This window comes from Temnothorax curvispinosus, unplaced genomic scaffold (genome assembly GCF_003070985.1).
Source record: "Temnothorax curvispinosus isolate PA1 unplaced genomic scaffold, ASM307098v1 QBEX01018237.1, whole genome shotgun sequence".
Classification (NCBI taxonomy): Eukaryota; Metazoa; Arthropoda; class Insecta; order Hymenoptera; family Formicidae; genus Temnothorax; species Temnothorax curvispinosus.
In genome coordinates this window covers 311,320-337,380 of record NW_020228017.1, presented here as the reverse complement: position 1 = coordinate 337,380, position 26,061 = coordinate 311,320, and the positions used below count along the sequence as shown (strand labels likewise).

The 26,061-nt window shown below is 34.3% G+C and overlaps 1 protein-coding gene across 3 annotated transcripts in view; it reads right to left on the bottom strand.

The window, feature by feature from the left end:
- Positions 1 to 26,061, bottom strand: part of LOC112468242 — a 42,319-nt gene that overhangs the window by 13,147 nt on the left and 3,111 nt on the right. For all 3 annotated transcript variants that reach the window (XM_025037358.1, XM_025037359.1, XM_025037360.1), the window contains exon 2: positions 441 to 543. In XM_025037358.1, coding sequence (XP_024893126.1) covers positions 441 to 525 — 85 coding nt within the window. In that variant the 5' untranslated portion in view covers positions 526 to 543. The remainder of the gene's footprint in view (positions 1 to 440; positions 544 to 26,061) is intronic.

Here is a 26,061-nt window from a genome sequence, read left to right as displayed (position 1 = left end):
CAAAGCCTTTGATCGGCAAACGATCGGATAACAGTGCTGCGTTATTGTATTATCACACCGCTAACACTTGTTAGTGGATTCGTGTTTCTCCTAATTCGTAGCAAGCCGTATAACGGGCGAACGGCTGAGACTAATTACATTATCAATCCGCCGTCTCTCTCCGCCTCTTTAAATCCCTCCGCTCCAGCTACTCGTTTGCAATTTAACATCGCCGCGGGCGCGATCTAATACTTCGTACAAGCGTCTAATTAAACGTCAACCCCTTCGCGCAGTTAATATACCGTGTCTTCAAAATGAAACTGGCGCCACTCAAGATAATACGTGATACGAGCCGCTCGCGCCGTGCCGGTGTATTTTCTTGTAACAAAGTGTGGAACTTAGTTTCGGCGTAATTCAGGCTGAGAATTAGAGAATTAAAAACATGGTACTTGTGTCCTTACCCGTCGGATATACCAAGATTGTAGGCCTTTTGGAGTGCGGAATCGTGGGCATGGTAGGTCGACCAGCTCTCACCTCGGCCGACATTTTCCCTTTGTTCTGCAACTGAATGGAAACGCACCTTTGAACTGACTTTTCAGACCTCGATATACATTCTGATCCCTATTCGGTATGTAACGCGCCTTTGCCAAGTCGAGCATAGTCGTGAATTGAGCGAAACATCAGGGAAGACGAAACAGAGAATAAAATGTAATTTTAATTGAAGAGAGATTCTATTGTGGAGCATGTTTTTTTTTGTTCTTACATTCGAGCGTCACTGATGCGTGCAGGTAATAGAGTTATAGCGAAATACAATCAGGAAGGTCTTGTCATGCAACAATTCATCAATATATATGTCGCTGTCATCTCTGACGAGTGCTTCGACGATTCGTTATATCGGGAAATACCGAATGACGAGCGATTTTTATGTTTCTCGCGTTGGAATGCGAGGTGCGCTCGTCGCTCGTTGGTGAGTTTGGAATCGATAGCCGCCGGTAGCCCGTAGCTCCGGTTACAACGTACGATTTGCACGCGCCGGGAATCAGTTGGCGCGACGTTCGCGCCTCGTCAGAGACATGGAATTGCTGCCGTTGCCCGCAGCGCACGGAGACACTTCGCAAGAATCGAATTTCTTCGCTTCGTTCAATTGTCGGATTTACTCGGTTACCCTTGGGATTCAAATTATTTTGCGAGGCGGTGAACAATGTCGTGACGTTGAATATTTTTACGCGTTGTGCTCGAAGGAATATCTGTTTCACGGATATGATTTATTATAATGCATTTTATGTAGAATATAACAGCAAAGTATATTTTTACTATATAAATTTATTATTATATTTTATATAATAAAGATTATAATTTGACACAGAGAGAAATATATATAAATATATATTACATCGTATAAAATAAAATAAAATGTTACACCGCGTATCATATTCGGCTACACTGATATTTTAGCTGCGTTATCACTTTTCTCATTAATATTTAATGTGTCTACCTCGAGGGACGAAGAAAATGTGAGAAAGGTTTTCCCATATGCAGTGTATAATTCATAGCCGCCAGAGAGTTATCTCAGTATCTTTTTCTCGGTGATGCTAAAAACGCCTTAAATGACATTATGTAAAAGAGCTACTTAAAGTACGGTAAACCTGCCAGACTCCGTTCCTAATTTCCTGTTTTTACCGAATGTTGATTTTGGTGAATTACATAAATTTCAAATAAATATTTGCGACAGTTTTCTTCTAAAAGGGAAAAATATCTTCGAATAGTCGTTGTCGATTTTCAAGATTCCTTTCGACAAACTTTTAATTTCTCTAGAATTCTTTGCAGACACATTCCGAATTCTTTTTAAGATCGTATCGCTTCCTTTTGTCTTTTTTTTTAGTCTAAGACTCTAAAGCCACTCTAAGGCACAATTGCACAAATGCTAATTGTACTGTGTCTGTGAAAAAAAAAAAAAAAAACACTACAGGGATATTGTCCGTGATCGAAATCTAGGTGCAATAATAGCGGACGGTAGATTATCGAGAATTTGCGATATCGGCAAACGTCAGGGACAGATAATGCGGGATAATGTGCGCGCGTAAAGGCTTGCTCTGGCTTGCCCAGCTGGCGTGGTTAGGGTTAGGGCGTAGCACGAATTACGAAATGCAATTAATCTCCTGCGGCGGTACGAAGATTCCTCTAATCGAATTGCCGTAATTGTTAAACTTTATCAATTAAATTGACACGTGTTTCGCTCTTAAATTAACATTCTAGTCAAATATATAGCGTTTATTTAGGAGAGAACATGCCTATATATATTTTATGTGAAATAGTTTGACCGTAAACTTGGAGTCGGCTTGTTTTCGAGTATCTTTTCGCCATCTTCAAGTCGCGATCCGCAGCAGATAGGATTTTCATTAATCTTCTCGATATCTGTTGCAGAGATATCGGGGAGTTCGGGAGATTTTTTTTCCGATCTATTTTATCTGGCTTTTGTTAGGCCACCCTTATCCTTGCTGTAGCGGTTTATCGAGTATTGCTACTATAAATCGTTTGGGTGTATATATGCTTTGCTTAGATAACAAAAAAAAACCTCACGAACTGAATACAATGCTCGCGGAGGAGAAAGGGACTGTTATCGTATCTTGAAGAAACAGCCACGAAGGCACGCAAAGATTTCTTTTACGTTCAGGGGAGAGTCTAATCGTTTACTTAACCTACGTGATATTGCGAGATGAACTGAATCAGAGAAGAAAGAAAAATATTGTTTTCGAACAAAGAAGTAAGATTAGCGGACTCTCAATTATAGGAAATAATAAGGAATGGCAGTAGCATTGTTTACACAGAAAAAAGTAGAAACTTGCACATTGCTTCCTCATAGTTTTTAAGTGTGCAGGTAGAAACCTACACATTGCTTCCTTATAGTTTTTAAGTATGCAAGTAGAAACTTGCACATTGCTTCCTCATAGTTTTCAAGTGTGCAAGTAGAAACCTTCGCTCACAAAGCTCCTCTATGAGGAAGCCTTGATTTAATTCGATGTATAATTATTAGTATTTATTTGTTTTGGCTTCCTCATAGAGGAAGCTTTGTGAGCGAAGGTTTCTACTTGCACACTTAAAAACTATGAGGAAGCAATGTGCAGGTTGCTACTTGCACACTTAAAAACTATGAGGAAGCAATGTGCAAGTTTCTACTCGCACACTTTTTTTTATCGTGATAAGCTTTATTGCGATTAATATCTGTTATACTATTACAAACTGTATGGGAATTGGGCAAATAGATCCAATATGTGATCATTGTTGAGCAAAAAAGTTTAAAACTTAAGCCCTTAGAATGTGTTATTTATGCGGAAAAGTTAAACTACCATCTTTAAATCAACCACCCGACACACTCCTTATGTTTGTCCACAATAAGGATATTGAAATACAAATGAAGTCGTTTTAAGAAAAACAACTCCCGGGCGAAGCCAGGTAACCAGCCAGGTAACCAGCTTAAAAAATTATATATAAAATATGGGTAGAAAAGACTGAAAAATATAATAAAATTAGAAATATATCGACATTTCCATTGCAATCTTGCGGAAGTCCGAAGCAATCACGGACATTTCTAAAAAAATTCAAAATTTTTTTTAAAAAGAACCTCTTTATTGATTATCGCCAACTTCAATACCAACCTTCCTTGAATGATACTCTATCAATTAAAAAAAAACATCCCATTATCTCAAAAATTACGGAAGTTATATCACAAACAAAAAAAAAAGATAATTCAACACCAACCTACCTTTAACGATACTCTACGATTTTTCGACGTTTTCGAACATAAGCAACACATTGGCATCAAAAACTCAACAAACAATTTTTACTTCGGTCTTTTCTACCCCTATTTCATATATAATTCTTTTAAATTCGGTTGATTAGACTTAGCTGTATATGCAAGCGAAATTATGGACCTTTGATCGCGTATAAAGCTGGATCTAATTAACCAAATCTTAAAAAATTATATATGAAATAGGGTTAGAAAAGACTGAAATATAATAAAATTAGAAATAGATCGATATCTCCAAATTTGCGGAAGTTGGAGCAACCACGGACATTTCTAAAAAAAATCAAAATTTTTTAAAAAAAGAACCCCTTTACCGATCACATCGCCAAATTCAATACCAACCTTCCTTGAATAATACTCTATCGATTAAAAAAAAAACATCCCGATATCTCAAAAATTACGGAAGTTGGAACATATACGGACAACAAAAGCGTACATACATACACACACACATACACACGGACATTTTGTACAAAAGTGATTTTTCGACGTTTTAGAACATTCTAAACACTTTGCCAAAGATACTTGAAAAAAAAATTTTTTTCACGAAAACAAAGCTTCCTCTATGAGGAAGCAAAAGTGTTAAATTAAAACTTATATATACTCTTATACACGCAACAATCTATAATCTTCTTATAAGAATCTCAACTTTTTTTTCTTGTGGTTGAATATAAAATACTTTATTAAAAAGCAAGTTTTTTTTGTTTAACGCAATATAATCTTATTTCAAAGTTTCCACGTTGAAACCAAAGATATTTTCAAATCAAGAATATTTTTTATTTCTGTGTATGAAGACAGAATTTCTCTGAAATATTCGGGGGAAGAGTGTTCTTGGAAAATGACGTGGAAAACGCTGCGTAAATAAATCTTTCAAATATCTAAGAAATATTTACCGACAAAATATAGAACTTTGTATGCATATATGTTTGATTTTACAACGCAAATCCAGTATATAAAGTTTTGAACTGTCCTAAAGAAGAATAAAAGTCGATTTCTTAGTATGCTGACTCCTCGAGGTCCTGCTGACCTCGTGTTATGTGAAAACTTCGTATTTTTAATAAAACAATGAATTTTACAGTGAGATATTGGCGCTATTTTAGACGTCGATAGCACTCTGCGCGTCGAGCTAGATTGTTCTATCAATTTCTAGTCTTCTGCCGGAGAGAAGTAGCCTTCGCCTCTTGGTGCACGTCGGCGAGAGCCTACGAGATTTTCTGGCCGCCAGAAAATGATAGTTACGACGTGCACCTGTTATCTAAGTCTGTTAGTCCGGTGTGAAAAATCTCATTTCGCGGAACATATATTCACGTGAAGGGAATAGTCAGCTCTCGAATCTTCGGGCGAGGAGCAAAATCTTGGGGGAGAATCTTACGAATGCAGAAACAGCATCCTCCTGCATGCAATTGTAAAAAAAAGATGAAACGTAAGGAGAGATTTTATCCAGTTATGCTGGAAAACTCTTCTTGATCTCGTTTGTTCCTGTTTCCGCGAGAACGTGAAAAGATCGTTCTCCGTCCTATCAACAAGTTTTCATCTTCCGCATTCGGAGTCTATGAACCGCCCAAAGGCCGCGCCGCGCGCAAAGGCAAGTGCAGGGGGGGGGGGGGGTTAACAGCTCTATCTGCATTTCCCACATTTTGGCACGCTATCGGAATACGAGCGGCATGTATGGCCGTAGGAAGTTGGTACTCCATATTGCCTCAACATCGCGGAATGCCAAGGTATTTACGTCGCTTATGTATATGGGTTCGTCGTATACCGATCTCGAAACAGGCGAGATGTTTGCTCCGGGTTTGCATACGACGTCGCACCGCGCCGGCGAGATCCCGGTTGAGTGAGGTACACTCGCGTTTATGCACATGCATGTGCGAATGCGAGCTGCACAGGCATCTCCCGCGCCTCTGGTTTACGTGCATGAAAGATATATATGCCATTGTACATGGCGATATATGAGTGTGGGATTAGAATCGCAATTATAACTATCTATATATCTATGTTCATCGGGCCGAGGAATTGAGAAATTTTATCTCGATAATTGTAGATTTGGACTTCTGTTCAAATAAGCATGAAATTTTTTCGATATAATTTCTTGTCGCTTTTACTCGGATCAATATATAGAGTAGAGATATCAATTACATTTGAGATCACGTTGGCTTAAAATTTGATTGCGACGTTTAATCTCTGGGATTATTCGCTGAACAGTGCGCAGTCGCTATTTCATAGCGGCAGATAAAAAGTTGGAAAGGAGCAAGAAGAGAAATGCGGCCCTGTTTTTGGGCGACTAATATAATCTTCATTATGTCGAGGGTCAGATTTTATTTCATTCTAAAGCAGGTCACTTAAACCGCGTCATTTATCATGCATTCCATTAATTAGGGCAACCTTGATCATATCATTAGATAAACCGCACGATTTATCCAGCCTACTCTCTCACCTTCCGTCACTTCCGCTTCACGCTCTTGTTATCTTCCTTTGGGTCACGAACGCGAAACCTCATCTCTGACCTTTAACTACATCATCATTGAAATTAGAACTTAGAAGCCGCTAATTCGCCACTTCTAAGTTCGAAGTTGAGAGGTCGCGGTCGTCGCGGTCGCGGTCAAGGCTTAGCCTAAACATTTTCTAGGTCGCAACATATAAGATCTATCTGTTAAATGAGTAAATGTAGATCAGAAATGCAAAATTGTTCAATTGTTTACCTGACTTTAGCAACAGTTTCATAATTGGTTCGCTTCCAACGTCACGCGGCGTCATGATAAAGCCATGACTTTGTTAGTGAGTTAGGGATACACTCTTGTCGAGGTAGTTATCAATCGTAATTGCTTCTCGTGAGAGACTCATTAATTCCTAGTAGTACCATCAGTCTATTAATTTCCTGCCTACTGAAACAATGCAATATGTTGCTCGCACATTCACGCCGTGTCTTTTGAAGGTTTCGGAACATTACGTGAGTACAATCTCGTTTCGAAATTGCTGTGACAAAACGACAGGGAGAAACGTGATCGTTACATGAAGTGTCGATTGGAGACCTAATAAATACGTCCCCATACAATTCCCAAGAAATAATACTCTCTGTTTTCTTTGCCTCTTTCGCAATATCCAGGAATGAAGCGATAAAATGTTGCTTGCAAAGGTAATTTTCCCAAAAAAGGAAAACAATTACTAAAAAAAATATGTAGAAGTGAATTAACAATAAACAAATATGTACAAAATATAGTTTTAAAATGTACTGATAAATAAATGTTCTATAAATATATATAAAAAACGTATAAGGTTTAAGTAATAGTTTGTACGTATATTTGAGTAATACTTGGAACAGTAAATGATATTTTGTAAATTTCAATATAGTTCCTTTGATACAGCATAGTAAAGAGTTAACAAGATTTGATTATGTCTGTTAAAAGTAATGTGCTTTGTACATGTTAGTTTTTAATTTCGAGACTGAAAGATACGTCGATAAGCAATTTATTTTCAGTTTCTCGGAGGTTTAGTAGGGAAAGGTATTTTTCTACGAAAATTGAACCAGAGTTTCGTTGATGCAAAAGATACAGCTTATTTCTCAGAGATATATACATCAGCGAGAATAGCTTCGTCCTTCGATAAATATATATATTCGCTCCTTTCCTCCTTTATCTTTCAAAGCAAATAAACATTTTTAAATTTTAATGCATTTGTCTGTCAAGTTTTGATCATGATATGCAGCACGATTTTTTGTGAAAATTTGCAACAAATCTCACTTGATGTTAATTTCGATGAGATTTCAGTTGCGCCGCGAATAGGTATTACCGGGGAAAAAATGCAAATACATATTGCATATATCCCAAGAGCGATATAATTATATTGCAATTTTTTTTATCAGAAAAAATATGAAAGCATCAGCCGTGGATTATTCCTATCTCGGAATAAAAAATTACCGCTGGTATAATATCGCAATCTGTTTTTCCGTGATCTACTACTGTTGTTTTGGGCCGCATTGAAACTCACATATTTATTCGTTTAGCCCAGGAAAAATACAAGTATTACGATGTCTTTCGACAAATAGAAAAACTAATGGTTTATTCTAACTTTCGACTTTTGTTCTAATGGTTTATCATTCTCGGTGTATTTTTTCGTGTTTTATGAGAAAGAAAACAAAACATTTAGATGTCACAGTGACGAAATAAGATATATACTAAATACTAAACAATAAATATATAGCAAATAAATCTTAATGAATGAGAGAATAATGTGCTAAGAGGAAAAGAGAAAAGAATTATTTATATAAATGTATAAATACTTAAATATTAAATAAGTTATAAAATTCAGATTATAAAAGACGTATTTAAAAACTGGAAGTAAATGCACCTTTTTTATCTTTACGCGAATAAGAAAGGCTTTGATTATATAAGATTATCGTGAAATTATTTATTTCCGTCAATATTCTTGCTTGATTACATTTTTGTTACGAACGTACGAGATAAAATTTATATATTGATCCGATGGAGTTAACAATAATTCCTCCGCTTGATTGGAAGATCATATAGCTTGTCATAATTTTTCACGTTCGCGTTTCGTAATCTCTCGATGTGCTATAGCGTTACTTCGATGTGCATGTGTATATAAACTACGTGTGAGTGATAATGCAGCGTGACATTTGCCTAGAAAGGCCGTGCCATGCCGAAAATGACGTTCAAAGAGTATGCACAAACTAAATTTATCACGAAGTGGCGTGTCGTTTGATGCATGCTCTTCCAAAGCATATTCAATTTTCCGATGATAGACGGGTTAATTGTGAACATGGTCTAATTCAAGTTTGAAGGTTAACGGCATTATTTTTGCGCATAAAAAAATTGATTGTCATAAAACGATACTTGTTGATGACGTTGGTATTAAATTGGATTTAAATTTTATAATTTTTACTACTTTTTGAAACGCGGACAGATTCCTATACGTCTTGTAGGATTTGTAGGATACAGTCAATAACAGATGTGATTCCAATCGAGATAACCAGATAACAGAATAGCGAAGCATTAAGCATCGCGTGAAATTGGCGGCGTTATTGTTAAACTTTCCAACAAGGAGCGTCATGCAGAGTCGAGCAATTGATCACATGAATAAGTATCCGGAGCATTTCGTCGAACTAACTTGGAGATCGCAGTTGTTCACATCTATACAAGCAACTGGCCCATAAATTTGCAATTCTAAAGTTTTATTGAATAACTACGTTAACTTTAACTTTATTGTGGGGTTTCTAAGTTCTGAGAATTGCGTATACGTATATACATTGCGTTTTTACAAAATTATAACTTTGCAGGACATATACAGGATATGTTTGATTAAGCGTATTTTGTTTAAGCTGTGAATTCTTTGGCTCATATATTTTCCTTAGCGAAAATGTCGATAGAGTTTATTATTTATCACAGCCTTTCAAGCCCTTTTTAATATTAAATATCTTTGTAATCAAGCTTCAAATTAAAATGCCATTAAAAAGAGAGTCTATTTAATAGTATATATTACACTACAAGGGCCAAAAGTTGAATTTTCGGCCCTGCGCGTCATGATGCCCCGAGGCGAAGCCGAGGGCATCACGACGAGCAGGACCGAGATTTCAACTTTTGGCCCTTGTAGTGTATACGATTTTTCTTCATAGCCAGTCGAAAGTACGTTATTAATTTTACTTTTTTTAACTTTAAATGTTAATAAGCATGTTTTTGATGCCTGCCCCCGACATTTGCGGCACGAGCGAAGCGAGTGCTGCTGGTCGTGGAGGCAGGCATCAAATACATTCGAAGAGTCAAGTTTTGTCATATTTTGTAAAAATAAATTAATTCCATTCTATCAAAAATGTATTTATTTTCATTAGTTTAACAAATTATATTAATTATATTAATTATTTTTATAATAAAATTTATATAAAAAAACATATTATAAGCTAAAAACTCTTATTGCTTTTTTTATCGTTTTTATTTTTACTTGAATGATCACAATTATTAAGAAAACTTCCATAAAAAACACAGTTTTCAAACTTGATATTAGAGTAGTTAGAAGTAATATCTCCGATAAATATACAGTTTTGATAATTCATGATTTGATTATTTAAATTTAAATTTTTAGATAAGCATTCTGATGATAGTTTACTAGTATGAGTATTAGTTTCATCACTTTTTCTCATTGGTGGTTCATTTTCTTGTTTTTTAGCAAAGACTGAAATTGGTGGTTTTCTCATAAAATGAGTTGGAGGTAATTGGTTAATATATTCTGTTAGTACTTTTCTTTTTGTCCGTGTTGTAATCGAGGTTATTGGAGGTTCCGGTGTTGTTAACTGATTTAATTTATCAATTGTTACTAGATCATCTTCACTTATTATAAAATCATCAGAAAAATCATCGGAATTAACATCTTGTCCAGTAGTTTTTAAATTTTTATTTGCAGTTACTGTGCCACTAGAATAATTTTTACTAGTCGATGGTTGTGGATTCAGATGATCATTAGATACAGTAGCATTAATAATACATTCATAAATTTTTTCTCTATTTTTTAACGAATTTTCGACGTAACCTGTAAATAATTAAATCATTTATAGGTAAGATATCAAGATAAAAATGTGTAGTATCTGAATATTTTACAGAGTATTAAATTTTTATGTATTTATACAATTAGTAAATGATAGGAAATATCTACAATCTAATTAAATAAATAAAAAAGTAACCTTGTGCTACTGTAATTGACTTCCATCCACCTAGTTGTTTAAGCATGGTAGTGCTTGCTCCTGAGTTAGATAAAAGCGTTGCACCCGTTCTACGAAAGCAATGACCGGTGTACTGTTTTGGATTTTCCAAGTTTAGGTATGCAGCTGTAATTTGAGGTGTTTCCCCAATTTTATTCTTGCCAATAACTTGACGTTGACACTTCCCTTTATGATACTGGATAAAAAATCTATCAGTAAATCGATCTTCAGGCCTCAGTGACATGTACTGAGTAACTTTCTTATAGAAAAGATCTCCGATAATAAATTGTCGAGGCATGTCATTTTTCGACTCATGAATAGAAACAAGATACTTATTACCGTTGTTCTCTACATCTTGGATTTTAAGTTTCGTAAGTTCATCACATCTAAGAGCTCCACATATGCCAAAGATTAAAATAACCTGCAATTATTATAGAAATAGATTTACATGTCATGATGAGTAGATTATTATTAATTTAAGTATACATTAAAAAGATGAAACATTAAGCAATAAATAAAAATTAATATAAATACTAACCTTTGAAGCTAAGTGAACATAGTCTGGTGCATTGTTAATAAATTTTAAAATTTCATCCTATTTCAATACCAAGGACTTTTTCGGTTTGTAACCTTTAGAGTTATTTTTGACTAAAGCTTTCAAGTTAAGAAAATTACCTATGTTAACATTGTCTCTTGAATTTAATGTGCTTTTCAAAATTGACCAAACACTCCATAAAGTTGACGGCTTTAATTTTTTAGATAGGTCCTTAAAATACACAACCAAATTATTTTCTTCACAGTTTGACAGTGAAGTTTTGTGTTCTATCTGCCACTTTTTATACGTGTCGTAAACAAGATTGTATCGATCAACAGACTTCTTTGGCAACGTATCTGTATTTATTATCAATCGCGCTTCTGCATCGAAATTTCGTATAACTTCTTCCTCGTCTACGGATTCATCAGATGACATATTGTTCATTTTTGCTAGATTATTGAATTGACTTTAATAATATTTTAATATTAAATTAACTGACGACAGAACAATATTGATGACTATTTTTAAGGTTAAAAGGCGTTAAGGTTTAAGGTTATAGAGAGCGCGCGTGTACTTCTCACAGGGAGTAAATGTTAAACTTTCGTCCCTGCTATTAGGGACGAAAGTACGTACTTTCGACCGAGGTATGAAAAAAAATTAATTTAAGAATCTGTTTTTATTATATATTGGTTATAATTCAAAATTTATGTGTGCTTTATCTTCTTTACGAAGGGAAAATCAACACACACAGATATTTTATCTTATAACATGTGGGTATTATTAATCTTATAAATAATTTTACTATTAAACATAATGCCATGTTGCACGTCTACAACTATTAGACTTGAGATCAGTTCGGCGCTCAACTCAAGTCATGCATCCATTAGATGTTCGTAAAATGTTCTCTCGACCATTAGATCCCTAATGGCTATTAAAGCCATTAAGGTTTTCCTAATACGCCACACCTTGTTTTGGAAGAAAAATTTGAGTAATTGTACAAACGTTTATGCTCAAGTTTATAAACTATAAAACTCAGTTGTGTGTAGCCCTAAAAATGGATTTATGGTCGTAAAAAAAATGGAAATGACGTAATTGGACGACAAAGAATTTACGCGATTTATGGTTTTATCGTAAAGATAAATGGTGAGAGAGGATGCACATGGTGCGTTATAAAAAGTTGCGATGACTTATTTTTCGTCAGTCGGACAGCGTAATCTTTATTTTTTGTCATGCTCCTCGTACGTTCCTATCTTTTTGACGAGAAGTTACGCAGGAAGGAAGAGAAATTTGCCGCGTGCATCGCACATTCTTGAATTTATATTCCGAACGTGCTTCTTGGTCTCTAAGTTTATACGAGCACCCTCCGCACATTGCGTCTTTGCTGAATTTATTCAAGATTGAATCGCTACATTACATCCGGCGCTATTCCGCGTTATGAGTAAACTTCTTGTCTGATGATATCCGGGATAATATGAGATTTTTATTGTTCAACTTAGAAGTTTTTATTTTTGCTGCGTATCATAAGATGAGGTGGCATTCCGCGCCAGCACGAGAAATATTCTGATATTTTCTTTCCCTAAGGTGCCATGGTTACTTAAAGTATATTTTTATTATCTTTTAATAATTTAATACATTTTACTAATTAGGTAATTTTTATTACCTAATTAGTAAAATGTATTAAATTGCAAAAGAATATATTCTTGAAGTGGTTTCTTAGACGATATTTTTGTTACCTAAGTTTAGCAAATTTTATTTATAACATATAATAGCACTATGATATTGTGCGCGAGTTCTGTGATAATCGAGAATAAAATGCTCAACTTAATTGCATATTACATAAAACTTATTGTACTTATTGTACTAATGTATGTTTAGATTTTAGAACAATAAATGATTACATGGACGCGATTTCCAGAAATAATTTCCGTCGCAACCGCACCTTTGTTTCGTGGCAGTTGCTATATTTATAAATATTTAAAATAAACGATGGATAATTGGATAGCTGTGACTAATCGATCGGTGCTATTCCAATTCTCGGATAAAATTTGGTTGTTATCTGTGATTATATTTTTCTGCTATTTCCATTTTTGGATTAATTCGGTTAATACAATTTATTAGATTTCACGCATCAGACAAATTTACTTGACCGCTCTTGGAAGAAGTATTTTAATGGAACAATTCCAAGCGCTTTCTTACATTAATATTTGTAGTTGGACGACGAGGCTCTCGGTGCCTCGGCATTCCTTGCTGCGGACGTTTCCGCGGAAAAGCTTTCCTTCTGCGAGAACAACTCGCGTCAAACTTTGCGAGACAACTAGTTCCAAACGTTAACGAGCCATAATTATTACATCAACGCGTACGCTATCATGTAGGAAACAGATTGTTATGGCTTGTTTTTACTAAAATTGCAAGTACTTTTTGTGCATAAAATTAATGACCCGTTTCATCTGCGGAGTTACATTTTAAATGCAACAAAAAGAGAATTGCGTTATATGCTGTCACGCACAAAAAACGCCAATGCAGCAAACCGTGAAATTTGCCGCGACAAACTTGAGAGCGTTGGCTTGAGCGTGCTCGAATTGTTGTAAAACTGTTCGGAAAATTTATGACTTTTACCAGGACCGTGTATATATGCCATGTCTGTTATGTAACTGCTACCGTTGTTTGATTCATAGCGGGCATTTTGTCGATAAAGCACCTGAAATTTTAACATATCAGTTGAAACTTTATATATTAGCAAAATTTTTTGCAAGAATATATTGAGATAAACTTGTGAACAGCATAATATTTTTATATTATCGTTATATTTTGTGTTAAATAAAATTTGATTTCGATGGGAATATAGCGTGTTTGCAGAAACAAATAAAGGCTGTACGTAATTAAACTGTGTGACTCTACTGTCTACTTAACGTAATCTGGTTGATACGCGCAGTTTGAAGCTTTCAGTTGCTGCAGTATACTCTGATACTTTATCCAGATCCGACGAAAAGGGACTTGTTACGTGTGCAGCATACGGTATACGTCATGCACTCTCCTAGAAAAACGTGTAGACTGACACACGTGGTAATTTTTTTCAAGTTTATAAAGCGATGTTACTTTCCACACGTATCCTCCTCGTCTTGCTTCCGGGGGCTACTTGCAATATTTTTCGCACTGCCGGGTTCCGGATATAATCCAGCAGAAAAATATTGTCAGCCAAGTATGCGCGCGTGTCGGAAGTATTAAATTCCGCACAACTTGGACCTAATCTACTGTTATATTTATTACATTATACTCCAGTGAAATTGCTATTAATAAGCGCAACCGACCACGGTATACTTTAGACTCTTCACTCATTTATAATTTGCGTTTGCGAAAGAATGTACAGAATGTGCATTTTACGTAAAAGCTGGCTGCGTCGGCGACGCGGTTTACCGTCGTTTAAGGGAATAAAGTTCGGTTTCTTCTGAAATTTAATATTTTCCGCAAGAAAAATGCGTAAAAAAATTATATATGTATATCTATATGTATATATATATATACATACATATATAAACAAGCGTTGGCAGTATATTATATTTTCTGGAAGATGGATTACTTTTTTTTACAAGACGGATTACCTATAGGGAATAAAAGCGATAATGTGTGAACCGAATAGATTCAATCGGGTGAATATCATCGAGCTCTCGCTCGCAGAATCCGTCTCACTTTTTAAATCCGCGTTCTCATCCTTTTTCCCGTCCGTCTCAGGACTTTTCTCGTAGATTTTCTGAAACTTGTTTTCTCACTGTAAACGACATTATATCTCCGGCAATGGAATCTTTCCTGTTTCCATGGAAGTTTAATTTAGACTTGGGGCGAATCTCATTCTAAAATTTTCGCACCGTTAAAATGCTGCGGAACGAAACTTAACAATCTATTACGCTTAATGCTTTGTATAATCATTAAAACGTAACAAAACACAGTTTTTTCATAACCACGACTTTATTGCAGAAATTTCCCCCGGGATACGTCGCTATCATAAAAACATAGCGATGTATTTTGCAGTTTTTACCTCCCTGGCAGTTTTCCCTCAATTTTCTTAGATTATACCTACTTTCATTTACAACGTACGAGATATCGCAAAAAAGTTTGAACGAAACCGTCTGTTATTGCTGTTTATAGACTACGATGATTATATAGGTATCCGTAATTGTGTCTTTCTTTACTTCTATAAAATACTTTGCTACATCTATCTGGGAATATATGATTTTATCTCTTTTCCTAATTCTCTTTTGATTAACACATGAAGAAATACATTTGCGAGCCCACTTAAATACGGGCGTTACTTTCTCATTAACCCAGATCACTAATGTGGATTTATCCGGCGGCGCAGTAACGAGAGCCGCGGTAACGAGAAAATGTGATCTTGTTCAATCCAATTTGATCGGCTAACTGAATACAATTAAGTCTGCATGGTTTATTAATTATCACGCTCTTGTTTAACAGTTTTATATTCTAATTAATATTAAAATTCTCTCGCACACGACTCTCAGCGCTTGCATGCCCTCTGCTAAATTTTTAAAGGTGATCTATCCTTAATGGAAATTTTCATGCTGTCATAATGCCTCTTTCGCAATTTTTGAATATTTAAATTTAAATTAAATTTACGTTTATGTAATAACGTTCAGTTTATGTATGAGCATGTATGAGTTAATTAACAGATAATCTCCCTTTGTGAGGCATAATTTATCAGTGCTTTTTAATTTTCCATAATAAATTTCAATTTTTGTAAAAAGGAAATTAACGCGAACTATATCAGAAAAGAACTTTCAAAAATACAAATTTGCAAATAAATATAAAATCCAAATTTTATAACAAATGGAAGAGTTGCATCAAATTGGATTAATTAATTAATTAATTGCACTTAAAAATATTTCTTTTACAAATGAAGAAATAAATAAAGGAACTTTTATTTTTCCGGCGTTTTCATGGATTACGACAGCTGCACTTCTGCCGTTTAATTAACTGTGTTTAACAGAGAAGAAAATCGAGTTAAACGCGGTTGATTAATTGACGACTGTCTGAAATAATTAAAAGGAAGGAATAATTAAAGGGTTCCAAATTATTTATAAGAAAGTTGAAAATAGACTCTTGCCTTTTCGTTATTTCATGATTGGAATATGAACTAGTACAATATGTATATATCCAGTACGCTCTTGACGCCATGCGAAAAACTGTCGCTGCTATTGCGCGTCATATACCGCTCGCTAATTGCGACCCAGACACGGGGCGGAAGACGTGTGGGTGTCGGGCGGGAATAAAAGCGGGAAATATTGATGAATGCAGAACTAACGCCGAAGGTTTTAGTGTGAAAGAGATCGAAAGAATAATAAGGAGGTGGTATAGGAGCGACACGGGGGAAAACTAAATGTGAAACATTGCTTGCGTGCTGAGAGTAAACGAAAATGCTTTTACCGATATATGCACTAAAGCTGACGTATTCTTCGGTATACCTCGTTTCGGAAGCAAGCAGGAGGGTTTTATTGCACTTTCATGCCAGTTTTGTTTATCTTGCTGTGATTAATTAATTAATAGAATTTTTGCTCAAGTGTTTTAGACAGATAGAATAATTTTCTCGTATTGTATAATTATCTAGTAAAGTATACACTGTTAGAATCGTAGTGTTAAATTGTACTTAATTTGAGTCATTTTTAATTTCTGTAGGTCATCGTCACTGCTCTTACTCAATATGTCGTTAATTTGACTAAAACAATATTAATTTAACTAGACCAATGGAGTTAGAATAATACTGTTTTGTGTTAAAATAATAAATTTTGACACACACGTGATAATTAAAAATAACACAATGTTATTATAATTCAAGATATTGGTTTAAATTTTATCCTTTAATATTTAACAGTGTAATGACATCTGGTTTAATATACGTGGACCTTAGTTTTTAAATACAGCAACGTGGTTGCGGTTGTGAGTTAAATTTCTTGCTTAGAAGCGATGACTGTTCCGTGGTCCCATGAGTCTATGATTTACGGCTGGAACTTTCGACAACTTTCAAAAAGCATTCCTAAAGCGCAACAATGTGAGTTCGAGAGTGTACTGCATGTGTGTTAAAAGTTTGAAAGTATTTATAATGCGATAACATTGAAGTTCCTCAAGAATTACGATAATACTTGTAAATTGTTCGGTGTAGATTTTCTATTAACATCTTATTTTACAGTTATTTACAGTTTATCGCGCCGAGAATATACATTATAAGTTTCATATTCAGGCACTCGATATTCGTGTGCTTTGTGTACTTTCTCTCTATTCAGTATCTGCAAATATTTTTCTTATCATTATTTTCAAAATATGTTTATGAGGACTGAAAATAATAATAACGGAGAAGTAAAGAAAAAAAGAAACTTTGAATATTTTTATTTTAAGTAATTTTAAGAATAAACTGTAATTTTTTTTATGTTGAAGTAAAATAAATGGGATACGATGTGCATGAGAAATAAAACACGCTTTTTCTTTACGCAATTTGTTTTCCTATATATTTTTTTTTTCCATATTTACGATAATTTAGTGGAATTGAATTGATTTTTACTAATTTAAACTTTTTTACTGTACTTGTTCTCAGTTAGCAAATTCATATTAATACTGTGGGGATACGCAAAAGTTTCTTCTCTTACCAGAGGGGTTTTGCCATCAAAATTCTAACAACAGATCTGGAGGATTATATCTTTTTTTCGGGGAAAACTTTTTTCTCTCTAGAAAATGTGGATGTCACAATAAAAAAAAACCGTTGATATGGCACACATATGAAATCGTCACGTTGCGACGGCGCATTATTTATCACCAAAGAGCCTGGATGAATAATTGTTACGCACGTTTATATGTCGCGAGAATGATCTATCGTAATCCACCTGTTGTACTACAATGGAACATTACTTCGTCCGAACGCACTTAGAAGAAATATCAACATTTGTAATTTGTACATATAAATATCGAATGGAATGGACAGGCTATTTTTATATAAATGTATGATCATAATTTACAAAATCCTCTTTTATGTGTCCTCTTTTATTGATAAATGGGGTAGAATGATTAAGAATGCAAATTCGAACTCATATCGCACTTAAAAGTTTTTAAATTGATATCTCCCCCTTCAAATGTTTATAAAAAATAATTCTTTCTTTAAAAATTATGGAAAAATTCTGAAAAATTATTCTAAAAAATATTTAAAATGTACTTTGCAAAACGTTATTATTTGTACATCTGTAACGCTTAAAAATAAGAGATAAAAAATATCTTATAATTACGCAGGGAAAAATAATGTAATATCTATAATGGAAATTGACGTACAACTGACTATGCGCTATGGTAGTGCATATTAACTAAATTAAATCACGAACAATGCATTTATAATAAAGGATAATTGCACGATAATTTTGTTCCGACAGGCAAAAACTGTCATTTTTCAAGGAACAAACGTTACGAAATTTGTGCATACTTCCTAAAATTTCAAAGGATAATTTCATCGAGAAGTCAGACACATCCGGTAAATTATGCGATAAAGATCGCGGGGCAGAAGATCAGCGATTCACATCACATTCGAACATCCTCGGAATTCAGGGAGACTTCCCTTTGCTCTTTGTTCCCTCCAGGTTTCCAACCCATCTTCTTACAACGTCGAAGCTTTGTCTCTCGAAAGATATTCCGCGACCTAAAGTAGATGCTGGAAACAATTCGCGATCTCTCTGAGGGTTTTTCTAACTATTTGCATCGAAAAGATACGGATTGAATTTAACGTTCATAAATTTTAAAAAGGAAAAGATGTTTGAAATTAATTAAAGTCTATGGAAGAGAGTTAATCTTGTGATGTGATTAAAACGTGTGATGTAATTAAAACAAAATTGTAAGACAAACGGAACTTCGCCAGTTCATATTTCTTTTATACTTTATAATATTATAGGTACTTAAAATGGATATCAATATTTACCATTTACACCCAAAGTACAATATCAAGTGACGGTTTCATATAAATGGCTGGGAGGAAAGTTTCTTTGACTTTTCGTTCGTAACGAAGCGCAGAACTGTCTGTCGTTGAAGTTTAAGAAACTTTCGTTTTGGAGATATGTACAAGAGGCGTACACTTATGACAAACGCAAATTGGATTGTTTTAATGAACGTTATATGATATACATTGAGAGAGAAAAATTGTTAATCCCAAAAAATATTTAGTCTGATACGAGCAACTAAACATTTTAGTTAGTTTAGTGATTAAAAAATGTTAAGGGTTGACATATGAATGCACTATATCTTTTTTAGTGCAATACCTAACTTAATAATTGTTAAAACAACAAATGTTTAGTTAACTAACTAACATGTTTAGTTGCTCGTATCGGACTAAATATTTTTTGGGATTAACAAATTTTTTTCTCAGTGTAATATTGGCGTATTGTGTAATTTAATAATTCTGTTTGTTTGCGGTTTGAGAGATATGGTCTAGTTTCCCGTTTGGTCTTAACTTTTGATAACGTAGTCGTCCAATTAGTCCGTTACAAATTTGCAAAAATTTTTTATGCCAAATTTGACGGATGGTCTTCAAATTTAACGCTGATGGCTTTAATTCGCTGTGCAATGTGAGTTATTTAGATGTTAACGCAAATTTGGCAAATGATATACGTATTTTTCAATTATACGAGCTGTACACGGAACTATTTATATTGTACAACACACAAAGAATTCTTTTTGTCTCTCTTTTTATCAAATATTGACATATACAATTGTTATATTAGTGATATTAAAGCACGAAATAAACGGTTAACTTTATTTGGAACGATTGCACGTTTCGATACCATTGCGCTTTTTACTAAATTGACATTTTCAAATAGAGCACTTCGCTTTTTTCGCCTGTGCGAAACCGGAAATAGAATTTTCGATACAATGCGATAGCCAACGATGTGGAAAGCGATGTTCATGCGGTTTTATTCAGTTTGCGTAAGATGTTTAGTCGTTACAAACAGTTTATGTCTCCCTTACATAATTTTTATTCTGTTATCTTTTTTTTTATTTTATTATTTCTATTAATATTTGAACTATATATTCTTATAATAATTTTCTCATATTTCAACCACTTCTCTTTTATCTTTCCGTTATCACGTAAATCCGTAGATAAAAATACGTTTGATCGCTAAGAGAATAACTAAGTTTCACAATACGTTACGATTGAATCGAACCACTCATGCATCTCGTGTTGTTACTATTTTTATTACCTTACTGGCTATACACAACAGTTTCGCTCGTGGCATAGTTCTTCTCCATGCAAAACGGAGAAGCAAAAACTGAAAGCGGAACAGGCGACATTGCATGCGGAACGTTGAAACGAACCGCCGCATAATAGCCGACGAACGGTTTCATTTATCTGTCATCCCCTGCAATCCAGCCGATTCTCGTCGTTTTTCTCTCTTTCTCTCTCTTGGCCCAAAAGCCATTCTGATTCTTCTACGTCGCACTTGGACATCACGTTTTACGATCTTTGCTCTCTTTCTGCTATTATCGACGTCGTTGTCCGACTTGGCATATTATTTATTATTCGCTATATTTACTGGTGGGTATTTGGTGGAGCTAGTTTACGAAACGATATTGACTGCAAGCACAATGGAGCGTTATTGCTGCAATAACGTTACTGTCGGTCAATTGATGCGACAATAGTGATGTTGCTTTTTCGCGTTAACATCCTTACAGTGAAAGCTGCATATAAAGCATGAATTTATCATGCAGCATAATTCAAGTTTATTATAATGGATATTACCGCATGTTATGCATTTTATAGAATTTTACAATAAAATTACGATAGAAAGTATAATAGAGCTGCGTGTGAAGTTTTCCAAACATTCGAAGAACGATTATAATCAGCAAATTATATTTTTGGAATCTTCGTAAAATTCCTTGAACAACAAAAATTCATTATTACCTTGTGTTACACTGATTGTGAGAATAGCTGCGTTTAAAATAAACATAAAATATTTAATAATGATTTATTTATCGAAATTAATTATAAAAGGCTATTGTTTGAATGTTTAATGAATGTTTAATTTAATAACGCAATTTCAACATCGTATAGTAAACACATTTATGCAGAAATAATTAATTAAATAAACGGTCGGCATAATTTGAGGGGATGCGCAGAAATGGGGAAGGGGAGATTCAGTTTTATCGTCGGACAAAGTACTTCGAATTTTAATGCAAATCAGGATGAAGCAATGCGACGACGACTGAAGGAAATATCGTGTCTAGAAAAGCGTACTTGAGGGACAAAGAGCTTCCCTTTCCGTGATTTCGATTGACCTCTTGGTACGATAATGTACATACCTTTGTCTGACAGAGCGAATACTCTGGATCCTCAAATAAGACGCGCGTTATTCTCTCTTTGGCACTATATAACTCGCATAAAGAATTCATCGACTCTTAATAAAGCTCGCAGTAAAGAGTTTTTTTATTAAACTTAGATCAAAGAAGACGTGATGAGGCGAAGATAAGTTTGTGTAGAAAGATATATGCATTGATATAAACGTATGATATAGTGATTATTTGCAATCGTAAAAAAGTTCTTTAACTTAAATATTTGTTTAAATATTATTAAATGTACATTAGATTAAGAGGAATTTCTGTGTTATTTTATATAATCGCTGCTTTTGAAGTGATGATTCCTTAAGCATATTCTTTTGTGAGGTACGAATTATAATTAATTTTAGTGCCTGTCTCTTCTCACGAGAGAGTCGCAGGTGCGACTATTCGCTATTAGCGCGTGTTCGGGAGGGAGAATCCTTGTTCCGCCCCCCTACTTTAAATATTGTAATACCTTCGATATTGCTCCGTAAGCGGATATAACCTTCCTTTCTGCCTGACAAATTTCATGTCGTTGCTGAAAACGAGGAAGCGGAACAAGACCCTTCAGTGGTCTACTTTTCGGACGTATCGGAGGATAAAGGCTCATCGGAACAAGAGAGAGAAAAAAAGAAAGAGCGAAGGAGAGAAAGAGAGAGAAGAGGGAAAGGAGAAACATGACAAAAAGGAGTAAAGAGACCATTATTGGTTCTGAAAAGCGGGCCTTTTAAAACACTGCGGTGAAAAAAAGCAATGTCGCCGTATTATATAGTATTTGACAATTTTATTTCTATAATGTTCGATTTTTCCCGCACAAGTTTCTCGCGCGTTTAGTTTCACGCATATTTCAGGGACGTTTCTGTGTCTGATATTTTTACTTAATATACATGCAAATTTATAAATCTGATCTGTTCCGCTAATTATAGATAATTTTGTAAACAGATAAATATACATATCAAAATTATTTATTCACATATGGCACATAATACACAGTTAAAAAAAAAGAAAAAACACCAGAACGAGACTAATTATTTCCTGTAGTTTTTTGAACGCAGAATATGATCCCGTTTACAAATTGCTCTATATCACGTCACAATTTTGAGAAATTAACAGTTAAAGTTGCAAAAAGGGATATTTTCTCGTACTTTGTTATATCATAACTACGATATGTGACGTGCTGGAGAAGTTTTATTGCATTCAAAATTAAGTATATTGTTAAGACTTTCAACTCTTGAAAGGAATTTTTTGTGTCAGTTATGGTTAATAAGATATTCGTGGTTAAATATGGGGTCTATTACAGAAAAGCTGCAAATGTCTTTTGAAGGCTGAAAGTCTTAACAACATACTTAATTTTGAATAAATACAATAAAACTTCTCTAGCACGTCACATATCATAGTTACATAATATAATATAAAAGTATGTATAAAAATAAGTCCATTTTTTCAATTTTGATTGCAAATTTTTCAAAATTGTGATGTGATGGAGCAATTTGGAAACTGGATTTGTATTCAGCATCAAAAAACTATAAAATATGACTCTGGTGTTCGGAAAAGTCATTTCTGTTGAACTGTGTTGTCTTTTTTAAACTAAATATATCTGACGAATTATCTGTACGAATCTCGCAACGTTTCAAAGTTTAAAACGTTGATAATATCAATTTTATTTCCGAAGTTTGCGAGGTGTAGCGTGTCGTAGGAAGATTTTAGACTGCACTGAAACATTTTCATTCGTGTGAACCGTATGAAGATTGGGTCAGAGATACGATTCAACTTTCTCAGAGTACGGAATATTGCCGGAGGAATACGTATAATTGCGTAACCTAGATAATTGCATATCATAGTATTCTCTGTGGCTTCTAGTTACTGACTAATTCATGCCAATTCCACAATAAGAAGAGTATATTAAAACAGAAATTATACACATCAATTATAAATAGAATTAAAAGCTTGCGCATAATAGAGTTCTTAGATACAAGAAATACTATTTTATAAGAATATCGAGATAATTGAAGTTTATAGAGAATAATGTTTTAGCTGAGCGTAATGCTCACAGCGCGACACCACCTCCCAGCTGAGAACTAATTGTAAGTTGCGGAAGATTGTTCGAGCGTGTTTTGATGCTTGCTAACCTACGCGAAAGCTCCGCGAGTATCTCGGCGATGGCAAAAGTAGTTGTTAAACTTTTTACCTCTACCGCGGTGTAGATACTTCTGGATGTTGCTCAGCCGGCACATTAAAGGAGGGTTCTTGATACTGTTTGATTGCTTTCGCACTTTAGGTACGTCCCGGCACAATCGCGCCCACCGCGGAAAGTGCGTCGTAATTCTGCGCTCCCGCTTCGTATAAGTCTCGCGAAAGGGTTACATTGTAATCCGCGCAAAACAATTTGCCGCCTTACCTATTCCACCGAGAGAATTCCGTTTAAAAGTTTGATCGACGACGTAAAACAGACCGAGGGATCTACCTAAGTGATGGTCCCGTAAAATGCACCATAAAAGGGAAATCTCTTCAGTGAAAACCGCTCCTTATATTGCCAGTTGAATGCAGGCAATCGTGAATACGAATTTCTGCGCAATATTATTGTGAACGGAAATTAGATTAAATTGAAAAAAAATTTGTTTTTGAACGAATAACGTTTACATTAGATATTATAACAATATCTGCTTTAAAATAACAATTTTTGATTTAAAACCGCACAAATTTTTTATTGCCGAATATCGCGGTTAAATATTTGAACACATATAATATTGAACATTTTAAACATTTTTTTTTTATTTTGTGCATTTTTTATATTTTAATGTTTTGATATTAGCATATTTTAGTATATATTTATTAATATTAATACATTTTAATATACTTTTAGTTAACATATGTTTAAGATTCGCATACATGTACGGTGAGATTATGGTACTTGTACACAAAGCATTGCTTTACCTGAACAGATTATTGCTTTATCTGAAATTGCGCGGCTTCATTATGTACAAGAACCTTAATGAACTATTCGCAGATGAGAGCTCGTTTTGCTAATGAACAGGAATAATGTACTTTTCCTTAAGACGATCATGAAGAGGATGAATCACGGTATACATAATTATTTCAAGGAATTTTAACCCAGTTTACTCATAAATATCTAGTTTTATTCAAAGCGTCATAATCGCATTTTCTGTTGGCGTATTATTTTTCGCTGCAATAAACTTGAAGGTATTTATTAAGTCATAATTGACTCTGGACATTTACGTAATCCAGAATTACAGCGAAAATCTAGAGTGAATAAATTAGTATACGTATGTATCCGGCACGTATAATATGAATATGAATTCAATTATTGTAACATCTTTTCACGCAGAATTTTTAAATAGTTTCTCAATAGTTGTACATTTGGAAAAACATGAATGTAAAGGAATGAAAACGAAACGTTAATAAAAGTTTTAAATTCACGGAGCCGTAAGCAATGCTGGAGCAAAGAATATCATGTAGTAAAGTAACAAAACTAAGAAGCTCAACATTATGAAAGAAGATTGCTACACGCGAACATACATTGCATTTTTATCTCTATATATAAATCCGAGATTAATGTAGTGAATAATTGCAAGCATAATATTATGCTCTTTCTGTTCAGTTTTATCAAGAATGTTGTGATTTCTACATATATTACTAATTTTCTCACAGAGCACGACGTTTTCTATTTATCGCATGAAGTTTATTTGTCAATATTTATTAATGTAAAATGTTTTTTTAAACAATGACAAAAGTTTGGCAAGGAAATATGAAATATGAATTCATCATTTTGTAATTCTGTTTAACCGAAGAATAACATTAATATAAAAATTTCATGAATAAAGTTCTTGGGATGTTTGTCTATTTTTCCTGTTAGACGCAATATCGTGATTCATGTCTCGTGTTTCGTTTTCTTCAAGTTTCTGCTATTTCGATTTCCGTACGGATGAAATTTCATCTGAAATTGATCGCTAAGGGGTTACGGAGTTAACGAGACACGAAACTTGAATCTTGAATCCTAGAATATCGTACCCGCGAGCTATCGTATCGCTCCTCTTCGACAAATAAAATGGGCAATTCCACCGCGTATATTTCAGTTGATTCGATGCCTTTTGGATGAATTCGCGAGTAACACGAATTTTTCTTTTCTATGAAAGTTTCAGCAACGCGGACTGAAAGCAAAAAATTGCCTTGCAATCAAGTCGCCGCCATTCCGCGCATCAAGAGAAGATTTGTGCTGCAGTCAAAATTCAATTTACTTTTTTCGAACCATTTTTGCGCTTTGTTTCTTGATTTTTATCGTTATATATATATCTGTTACTTTTAAGTACTGTCTAGTTATATACAAACTGCTAGTTAAATGTAAACTGCAAGATAATTCATGCATAAAATATGAGTCGAGACACCTTGTACATTACTTCCAACACACAGACATAATTTATGTCTGTAGTCAAGTATAATTACTACGCGTTATCGTATAATTTGTATACATGTACTATTTATCAAAATAAGTGATGTTTAGACAAAGCTAGGTATATGTCCGGGAAACATCTAAATTAGGCCGTTGGGCTAATTCCCTTGCTCGGATGTACTATTCGTGTATACTATTTGAATTACAAATGTAGCTAGGATACACTATTCATCTCGTCAACAATTAGTTAATTAGTATTAATTACATTATTAAGTGCG